This window comes from Mizuhopecten yessoensis, unplaced genomic scaffold (genome assembly GCF_002113885.1).
Source record: "Mizuhopecten yessoensis strain PY_sf001 unplaced genomic scaffold, ASM211388v2 scaffold915, whole genome shotgun sequence".
In the NCBI taxonomy this organism is placed as follows: Eukaryota; Metazoa; Mollusca; class Bivalvia; order Pectinida; family Pectinidae; genus Mizuhopecten; species Mizuhopecten yessoensis.
The window spans coordinates 209,679-221,542 of NW_018403785.1; the positions used below are offsets into that span (position 1 = coordinate 209,679).

Sequence of the window (11,864 nt, forward strand, 5' to 3'; positions counted from 1 at the left end):
AACCATTATTGCAGTTTAAAGCCTGACTGTGCTCAAGTTTCACTCGTGCATATGGCTCTTTGTTGTATGTAAACGGCTGTTTCCTATAACTGCTACATAAACAATTTCATGAATGTAAACCAAATCTCGACAATTTAAAAAAAAACAAAAAACAATCTCGACAATTTAAAAAACAACAACACCCAATTTCGACAATTTAAAAAAAATCAAAAAATCTCGACGATTTTAAAAATAGACAGATTTCTACATACTATCTTATGACAAAATTTGTTTCCTTATTTATTTTACAGATTCATTTGTACTGTCTTTTAGGAAAGCCTGGCCTCCTTGTTAACGTTAAATTGAGGGAGGGCTACCTTAACATAAACGCGTGTAAGTGTACACACCATTATTGGTTTGAACATTGTTAGTCTTTGGTAGTCTTAAAGGAAGTAAGAGTTCTATCAAAAAACATTAGGTCAAAAGTGTTGGCTAAGAGCCTGAGAGTCACAGGGCAGTTTCTGGAGAGTAAATTGAAGCAAAGTAGTTTGTGGTTTAATTTAAATGTTTAATGTAAACAGAAACTGCATTGGACATTGCTAAATTTATCATTACATTTTCTTTCATACCGCTTATTCATATAAAGAGATTGACATTTGATTCGAAGATGAAAGGTTACAATAAGGAACAATATACAATAAATTATATTTAAATATCAGTTTAGATTTAATAAAAAAAAATCACTTGAATCATTTTATTAATTTCATTTAAGGGAACACTGAGTGATATGTTGTATCTTGAAAGGAGAAAAGTTCATTTGTTTGGTATTTTTGAAACTTCAAGCTGTCTGCGTAAAGAATCGCTGCATGAGTAAGTATAGTGGGAGGAACATATTTTAACAGCGACATTCCTCCATACGGACCTTATAAAGGTAGGCAACTCCATGCCTTAATTATTAGATTTTTGAATTATTAGAGTAAATTATTAAATAAATCCACATAAACATATCTCATAATTACATGATAAAGGAACATGTACAGTATTTATTTGGCGTTGTGTATACTCTACATAAAGATACATAAATACCTAGATTTATTCTGACAAAAACAAGGATTTTACAATCCTTTGACAGTCAGTTCTGAAATAAAAAGCAATTGAATAAAAATATGTTTCAAAAGTTGCAACGTTTAGATTTCGAACCTTCTTCTACAACTTTATTCCTGCACTTGGTTTTGCCAATCTTCATCTAATTTATATTGTTAAACTGTACGTGAATTCACTAGATTTGACAGAAGATTGTTCTCTGTGTAAACGAACATTTTTGAAAAATTTAAAGTTGTGTCCACGTGTAGATGAACTTTCCCTTATGTTAAATATGTCGGACACTTCAGTCATATTTCACGGACACTATTTTGTAAACCTCTATCATGTCGTCACGTGATCTTCTATATGTTGGTAGTTTTAGTTTTTCTAATCGCTCCTATAGGATAAGTCTTTTAGGCCAGGTACCTGCTTTGTTGCTCGACGTTGAACATTTCTATTGTTCCTATATGTTTTTCGAGATGAGGACACCAAACCTGATTCGTTTATTCAAAGTGTGGTCTAACTAAGGATGTGTGTAGCAACCTCAAACTCACCAAGTTCATATATTCCATTGTTCTTCGTAGCACTCCCATAATGGAATTAGCTTTATTTACTTTTTCAGATATATGTTTATCAAATGAAAATGTATTGTCTAAAATAACACCGATATCTTTTTCGAACTTCACACGTTCCAACGATTCTGCATTTTCCTTAAGTGTGTACTTCATGTTATTAACATGGGAGTGTCCCACGCGCATCACTTTGCGTTTGTCCGGATGGAAACGAAGTGGCCAGACCTCTGACCACTAAAAATAATGGAGAGAAAATAGACCCTGTTGTAAAATCGTACAATTTTGTTCATCATTGATTGCCATGAATGCTTTCGTATCATCCGCGAAAAGGAATGTATTCGTTCTGGGACTTGTTACACAAGGCATGTTATTTATATAAATTACAAATATAGGTGGTCCTTAACCCGATCCATTGTGGTATGCCACTTATTACATGGTTCCATTCCGACTTTTCTCCATTCACGACGACCGTTTGTTTTCTTTCAAGTAAACAAATCTGCTTTTCAAGAGCAGAATCTCCCCGATATTCCGTATTTTGCTAGTTTATGGATAAGGTGTTCAATAAGAAACTTTATCAAAATGCTTTCATAATATCACAATAAATGACATCGATACATCCTCCTCTTTCCAAAATTTCTGTTCACTCATCAATAACTTTTAGAAGTTGTAACACCTTAGATCTGCCTTCAATGAAGCCATACTGTGCTTTACTGAAAAGTTTGTGTTTTTGCATATGTATCATAATTTCTTCCCTAATTATTGTTTATATTACCTTACACACAACGCTGGTTAAACAGGCTTGCCTACGGTTTGAAACCTCTTTCCGGTCTCCTTTTTTAAATATAGCTGTTATTTTCTGGAAAGTACATTCGCTTTTTCTAAATCAGATCCAGTTACGTCATTCTTGTTTGGGCCGGTATAAAGATTAGACATATTTGCCTTTGAGTGGGTTTTAGACTTTGCATAACGCCAGATTTTCTTTGACTTGTTGCGCTATTTGCATCTCGTACAATGTAACTGCTTTCCTGGTCAGAGACCGTACTTGGTTCCGTACTCTACACTATTCCTTGTGTATCCTTTGTGTATCCCTTGATTCCCCGTTTTTATATATCTTCTTCATAGTTTACTCCTTTTATATAAGTTTTCAGTGCTTTTTATCAAGAGAGTTTTATGTTTACGTCAACTGGTTTTCGTTGAGGCTATATAAGTTTACTTGGGATAGTTACTTCGTTACATTGTTCTAATTTTCGTTGAGGCTATATAAGTTTACTTGGGATAGTTACTTTGATACATTGTTCTAATTTTCCCCTGAAAAGGTGCAATTTGGGCATTCGTCCCGATGTTCTATTTCCCTATCTTACACTCGTCCCGATGTTCTATTTCCCTATCCTACGCTCTTCCCGATGTTCTATTTCCCTATCCTACACTCGTCCCGATGTTCTATTTCCCTATCCTACACTCGTTCCGAGGTACTATTTCCCTATCCTACACTCGTCCCGATGTTCTATTTCCCTATCCTACACTCGTCACGAGGTACTATTTCCCTATCCTACACTCGTCCCGCGATACTATTTCCCTATCCTACACTCGTCCCGAGGTACTATTTCCCTATCATTCATTCGTCACGAGGTACTATTTCCCTATCCTACACTCGTCCTGAGGTACTATTTCCCTATCCTACACTCGTCCCGAGGTACTATTTCCCTATCATTCATTCGTCCCGAGGTACTATTTCCCTATCCTACATTCGTCCCGAGGTACTATTGGGCTGTCACAAACACAAAATATTCAATATACAAAAGAAAATATTGCGCAGACCCTTTTCTCTATATTACCAGTAATTCAAAATAAAGGCGTTCTTAAATATATACACCAAATTCATATGTTTTTTAGCCAACAGTAATAGTATATCTGAAAATAGGTAATGTGGATGGGGTTCCAAGGAGTGTCATATGCATTTTACACAATTATGACATTTGCATGTGAAACATGACAATCAATATTTTTTTAGACTAAGCAAGAATAGCCAAGATCAGGATAATTATATATATTTATATATATAAACTGTGAAAATCCGAAACCACAAAGCTTTTTTTTTACCAAAGAATGATATTAAGATTAAACTGGAACGAACCGGCTTTAACAAAATCCCAATCACAGTAAAAATATAACAAATCAAAATGATGCTAATACTTTATTGTTTTTAGTAATGTTCATTTTACCATAACCAAAACGCCGATCAGTATAGCACTATGTAACACGCACCAAAGCTAGCAATACATATCACCATGTCACAAACACAAAATATTCAATATACAAAAGAAAATATTGTGCAGACCCTTTTCTCTATATTACAGTAATTCAAAATAAAGGCGTTCTTAAATATATACACCAAATTCATATGTTTTTTAGCCAATAGTAATAGTATATCTAATTTTGAGTTAAAGATGTCACCGTTAATGAACGTTTAAAGCTATTAAATTAAAATTTTCTGTAATTTCTCCGTAGCAATGTAAAATGTTTCATCACATAATATAGATAAACGATAATAGAATTTAGACCAATAGATTTAAAAGCATCTATATTCTCTGTTAAATATGTCACAATTACGTATATAACAATCTGGAGTTTTTAGTTTTGTTCGTGATGAGTTTGCTGTCACTTGAGAAGGGACTTAGATAAGTTAACTGTGAAAATAAGAAATGTTTCGAGAAAGTGCTGGAACTGATACATCCGTAAGGATTTAAATTCGCTCACAAAAATAACAACAACAATGACAGATTTGTTCCTTATGTAAAGGTTAAACACATTCACGTATTTCCGTAATAGAAACATTCCTTAATCTTGTCAAAAACTTGAAGATACAATGTAAAACAATCTTGTTAATAAGTAACCAATGGAATTAAATGTCTCCAACTTGACCTATGTCAACTTTTACCATATATATGTATTACATATCAAACTATATCACATGACCAAACTATATCACATAACTATATCACGTTACCAAACTATATCACATGACCAAACTACATCACGTTACCAAACTATATCACATGACCAAACTATATCACATAAACAAACTATATCACGTTACCAAACTATATCACGTTACCAAACTATATCACATGACCAAACTATATCACATGACCAAACTATATCACGTTACCAAACTATATCACATAACCAAACTATATCACATGACCAAACTATATCACATGACCAAACTATATCACATAAACAAACTATATCACGTTACCAAACTATATCACGTTACCAAATTACATCACATGACCAAACTATATCACATGACCAAACTATATCACGTTACCAAACTATACTGCATCACGTTACCAAACAATATCACATGACCAAACTATATCACATTACCAAACTATATCACATGACCAAACTATATCGCATAACCAGGTTCTTGTTTTAAAGGTTGACAGATTAACAATATAACAATATAAATGCGCACGTCATTACATGTCACCAATACACGAATACTACTACACAGTAATGTTGACGAGTTCATTAATACAGTTTACCAAGTGTAAATCAACATATTACTTTAATATATTGATAATGTATTTAATTGAATGTAAATGAAAATATCCCGCAAAACGTATAATGCATTCTACCAAATGTAAAAGAACATATCACAGGAGGTTTAACAACTGCGTTTAGTTCTGGGCCTTACTATCTTGTCAATGTACGCTAACTGTCTATAAACATATGTTCCTATAGGGGACGCTACAATATATTAACAAACTTTAAGTCACTATTTTCCAAGCTTTCGGGCTTAGCCCTACGTCAGGGATTAAATGTCACAGGACCTCTATGTCACATCCGTGTTGACAAACTCAAGGTGACATAGAGGTCCGGTGACATTTAATCCCTGACGAAGGGCTATAAGCCCGAGAGCTTGGAAAAGAGTGATTTAAAAGTTTGTTAATAGTCAATGTACATGTTGAATATATAATGGATAATTAATGGTTACATAAAATATCGAGCCATCAAATACATACAGAGAAAAACAGGATCAGATTTTACACTCAGCTAACCGTATTACTGGCAATCTTTTGATTTATTTTTTTAATTTTCTCAAAAATGTATCTTCAACTACACCATTATAACAGTTTGAAAACAAATTAGTCCTTGAACAGATTTTGAAGTCGTCGCTTGAAAAGGAAAAGATGAGACTACAAAAAATTCTAGATTTTAATTTCGTCTTATTGAAGGTTAATTTGAACGACATTAAAGAGGAATGTGCTGTGATTATTACCCTATGCTGTACATCTTTATGAAAATATGCATCTTGTGTTTCTATTATATTCTATTTCTTCTTATATAACCCAAAAGTGTTGATAGAACAAGGAATTGATCCATGATACAGCATTGTATAGCATGGAGACTAACGGATAAAATCAGAAGTGTATACTATCATTGTAGGTAAGAACAATTCCCTGTTACAAGAGAAAAATGTCATCAATACCAAGGCTTCTTCCGTTACTCGTTTATGATCTGGATGATTCGGGTTGAACTAGGAATAGTGATCTGAATAACACTGGTTTTAGGGCTATTGCTTCCTGAAAACGGCTGTGAATACGTTTGGGCAGAAGGGACTTCCTCTGGTGACGTCGGTGTTCTTGTTTCCGTGACAATAAGGCGGCAACGTCAGTCATGTACTGATCCCAAGATCTCTCAACTGCCGTCATATACACGGGCTCTTCCTCTCCGGCGGCGTTCTTAATGGTATACTAAACAGTCAAAATAACGTTTTATATAATAAAAGGTTAATCAGAAACTTATAGGAAATTATCATCAAATTACACTGGATGTTCCAAGACAAACGTGACGTCGTTTATTTTTTTCTTTTTTTCTCTATAATACAACATCTATAATACAACACCTATAATACAACATCTATTATACAACACCTATCATACAACACCTATAATACAACATCTATAATACAACATCTATTATACAACACCTATCATACAACACCTATAATACAACATCTATAATACAACATCTATTATACAACACCTATAATACAACACCTATAATACAACATCTATTATACAACATCTATAATACAACATCTATAATACAACACCTATAATTCAACACCTATAATACAACACATATAATAAACACTGATAATACAACACCTATGATACAACACCTATCATACAACACCTATAATACAACACCTATAATACAACACATATAATTAACACTGATAATACAACACCTATAATACAACACCTATCATACAACACCTATAATACAACATCTATAATACAACACCTATCATACAACACCTATAATACAACATCTATAATACAACACCTATAATACAACATATATAATACAACACATATAATACAACATTTATAAAACAACATCTATAATACAACATCTCGGAAAGTGTCCACCGGACATCTTCATCCTGGGGTATCGTTTACACTCTGTTGTATGTGAATGACACAGAGATCGATCAGTTGTGTTACAGGTGATAAAAAGTTGCATGAGAATTATGACTATAATGTCTGTAGAATTGTATTACAAACCAGTCCAATATAAAAAAAATAAGCGACTTCGCGTTGGTTGTTCTAAGACCAAACATTGTACGCTACTGTTAGGTTAGTAACACAACTAACTACAAATCATTCAAATCTCATTATCATATATCAACACAACGAGATAGAGTTTATACCGATAGCAATGTCTACTCTACTTCACTAGGAATACTTTGTTCTGAAGTCAGTGAAAAGGAACATAAAAAGAAAGACAACTCAACACACCACAGATGAACAACTGGTTGTATTTCTAACATATTCCTCTCATTTAATTTATGGATCTCAATAAGCAGAACCGTATACTGAAAGTAGTTATTAGTCTACATAAAACTTTATCATTAATGATCATTTGTGTGAATGATTTTGTATCATGATACTCACTTGTTCCACTTTTGCTCATGCTCGCTCTATCTCTAACAATACTTACTCCTGCAACCTACCGTCTACTTTCGTTATTAATCTTTACTAGATATCATTTAGAATTTTGATATCTAACAACCTACCGTCTACTTCGTTTTTAATCTTTGCTAGATATCATTTAGAATTTTGATATCTGACAACCTACCGTCTACTTTCGTTTTTAATCTTGACTAGATATCATTTAGAAATTTGATATCTGACAACCTACCGTCTATTTTCGTTATAAATATTTAGTAAATATCATTGAGACATTTTATATGTAACAAATTTACCTTTTCTTTCCTGAACAGATCAGCGCCAATATCTGCCAGTCGGAGGCAGATATCCTCTTTGCCAAAGTCAATGGCCAGGAAAATAAGATCCCTGAATCCAGGCATAAGTGGACCAAGCTGTAAGTAGGAATCGTTAGCCTTATACCGTAATTTTCTTCCATAGAATACCAAACAAATGGCGTTTATAGAACATGTTTATCTTACTGACACAAGAATTAAAGTGTCAAATAATGCAGTTTGTTTCAAATTCAAGATCAAGATATCCCTATACGATTATTATATTAATAATATCTGGTCTAGGTTTGTTTTCTGCTGTAACGTTTCCTAAAGTTGAAATCACCAAATTCTTATGTTATGCAAAACTGTGCTTTGTAACTGGTTGAATATCTAGTATCGCGGGTCTTGAAACTATAGTACTATGTAGATGGAATCATATCAACATATTGTTAGACTTTATTCACCCTTATTACCAGGTAAAAGTTATGCTTAGCAGTAACTTGCAGAACAGACTTACTATTTTTGGAAAAGTTGAAACTGGGAACGGGAAATATTTGATGCACTCTGCAAAGTCCTTCAATCCCTTCCTTTTCCCGCGGATAATTTTGTACAACTCTTCATACTGTGGAATGAAACAGAGCAGACGATACATTGATAGAGCAGAAACACAACACAAGTATTCCTCTCTCTAGGAAAATTATATCTGCATTTATACTTATACGAACAGTAAGTTAAAGTTTGTGTATGTCGAAGGAACAATAAACAGAAGGAACAATAAACAGAAGACCAATTCAGCCGTTAACATGGATGTCCCCCATAGCTTATTTTGCTTACGATGACAGTCAGTCATGGTCACTTGTTCGTTGTAACTACACAGATCATCAAATCGAGGCTCTGATAACAACCATTCCACTACAACCGATAATCAGGGTTTGAAAGTAAAATTAACAGTACAACTTTTCAAATGAAAAGATAAAACCGTTTGTTTTGAAAGCTAAACTGAACCACTTAATATGCACTTATCACAAAAGTTGTAATCTTGGTATAGAAAGGAGTACATCAATTTTTGTTTGTTCATTCATCGTTTATCTATCCATTCAATAATCAAACTTACCTTATCAACACAGAGAAGTTCCAGTTCCATGCCATATTTTGCCTTGTTTTGAATAGAAACGAAAAGGATTGTATCATATATTCTCTAATGTATTTCAATAATTGGCGCAAATACTCAACATAAAATATTGAATAAATTCTACGACAAACAATATGCATAACAAATTTTGATAAGTATAAAAGCACTAATTCTATTTTCATCAGTGGTATATACCATTTCACATACTTGCATAGTATAATACTTTTATGCCCTATCCGTCACTTATCCTCATAAGTAGAGTATTATAACAGATAACTTAATTACCCTGATAAGTAGAGTATTATAACACATAACTTACCCTCATAAGTAGAGTATTATAACACATAACTTAATTACCCTCATAAGTAGAGTAATATAATACATAACTTACCCTCATAAGTAGAGTATTATAACACATAACTTCACTCATAAATAGAGTATTATAACACATAACTTAATTACCCTCATAAGTAGATTATTATAACACATAACTTACCCTCATAAGTAGAGTACTATAACACATAACGTACCCTCATAAGTAGAGTAATATAATACATAACTTACCCTCATAAGTAGAGTATTATAACACATAACTTCACTTATAAATAGAGTATTATAACACATAACTTAATTACCCTCATAAGTAGATTATTATAACACATAACTTACCCTCATAAGTAGAGTACTATAACACATAACGTACCCTCATAAGTAGAGTATTATAACACATAACTTAATTACCCTCATAAGTAGAGTATTATAACACATAACTTACCCTCATAAGTACTTACATAGTACACAATACTTGTTTTCGCAATGACGCTTCAAACTTCTAATTCTCAAGGATTTTTTTTATAATGGAACAGATTATAAAATACAAGAGGCCTAAATGGCCTTAACGCTCACATAAGTTCAAATAAATCAATAATGTCTCGGCCAATCAAATGGCACTCCATTGAGTAAAACGCACTAGGTTTGTAATTATCAAATCTAGAATGGGTCATTCGGTGCAGTCATTCTTGAGGGAAGAAGTCGAAAATGTCTCAGGCAACCTGAGGCTAGGTCATCTATCTTGAATTTTTGGATCGGCAACAAAAGTAAGAACACTTGTACTGGATCACAAATGGAACAATTGTACCAAGTTAGGAGTCAATCGCTTGAGACGTTTTGAGAAGAAGTCGAAAAAGCCTCAGCCAATCAGGGATCAGGGTGGCAATTTTGGATTTCAGATCAGTAAGCAACTTAACAATACTTGTTCGGACCTCATAAGGATATATTGTATCAAGTTGGAAGTCAATCGATGAAGCCATTTTTGAGAAGAAGTCGAAAATGTCACAGCTAATCAGAGATCGAGGTGGCAATCTTGGATTTTCACATCAGAAAGAAACTTAACACTTGTCCAGAACCTTCTAAGGATCAATTGTACCAAGTCAGAAGTCAATTAGTGATGCCATTCTTGAGAAAAAATTGAAGATGTTTCAGCAAATCAGAGGTCAGAGCGGCCATCTTAGATTTTTTGATTGGCACAAAACTTTCGTTCTGTGGTTTGAGCAGTTTTGAAGAAGTTTAAAATGTTCAATTGTTTACGCACGAGGGACGACGACTGATGAACACGGATTGGCAATAGCTCACATGAGCAATCATGAGCTAATAAATACGAAATATGGTTGACAATATGCATTTAAAAAAATGAATTTGTGAGCGACTTTCCACGCGAATTTACACGAAAATGTATTTCTCAGGAAATAAAAGTGATTTACATATGACAAACCTATACCATATTAACTTGAACACAAACACTTAAACATGAACTCCATAAAACAAGGGTGTGTCTAGTGTCTTAACATCTCATCACCACAAACCAAGGTCATTTCACTGTCAGCTAAATTTTAAGGAATATGCAATTGCAGTAACCTCTCTTTGTGTCGTTATCACTACTACGAGGGCCGGGATCCACTTGTAATTAATTTCAGTTTGATTACAAGTTATGTTAGAAGGTAAATAAATTATCTTTTCCATTAATTTTAAACTGAAATCAAAATGTCTCTGTCAATTATTTGCATCAAATATATATATAAATATGATCTACAATGTCATTAAGATGAGCAAGCTGAAGCCCTGATGGCAAAGGCTTGCTAGCTCCACAAAACTGTCAACACAAGTAATTTATACTGTCTGCAAAATATTTTGGTGTCTGCTGTTTTAAGATCATTTCCTGTTTTTATAGACAAATTTAAGATCTCATCCTTGTTTTTAACATCACACCCAAACACAGAGAAACTATAAAATACCTCTTCATAAGTTTTTCAAGCTTGAAATATTCTACATAGTCTGTTTACAAAAACATGCACTTACATGCAAATAGTTTTCTTTTCAAATCGATGAACTATGTTTGAATCTAAGACAAAAAATAACAAATTAAAACTATATATTAAAATCTTGCAACAGGAATGAACACAATTCTATTGTCTTGATGAGGATGATTTGTTGTGAGGAGGAATGTAACACAATTCTATTGTCTTGATGAGGATGATTTGTTGTGAGGAGTGTAACACAATTCTATTGTCTTGATGAGGATGATTTGTTGTGAGGAGGAATGTATCACAATTCTATTGTCTTGATGAGGATGATTTGTTGTGAGGAGGAATGTAACACAATTTTATTGTCTTGATGAGGATGATTTGTTGTGAGGAGTGTAACACAATTCTATTGTCTTGATGAGGATGATTTGTCGTGAGGAGGAATGTATCACAATTCTATAGTCTTGATGAGAATGATTTGTTGTGAGGAGGAATGTAACACAATTCTATTGTCTTGA

At 33.3% G+C, this 11,864-nt stretch overlaps 1 protein-coding gene across 1 annotated transcript in view; it reads right to left on the reverse strand.

The window, feature by feature from the left end:
• Positions 1-3,815: 3,815 nt before the first annotated feature.
• Positions 3,816-11,864, reverse strand: part of LOC110454218 — an 18,154-nt gene continuing 10,105 nt past the window's right edge. Inside the window, exons 3-6 of the mRNA XM_021503628.1 lie at positions 9,029-9,070; positions 8,432-8,536; positions 7,918-8,034; positions 3,816-6,397 (exon numbers count right to left, since the gene is read on the reverse strand). Of these exons, the coding sequence (XP_021359303.1) occupies positions 6,155-6,397; positions 7,918-8,034; positions 8,432-8,536; positions 9,029-9,058 (495 nt within the window). The 5' untranslated portion in view covers positions 9,059-9,070 and the 3' untranslated portion in view covers positions 3,816-6,154. The remainder of the gene's footprint in view (positions 6,398-7,917; positions 8,035-8,431; positions 8,537-9,028; positions 9,071-11,864) is intronic.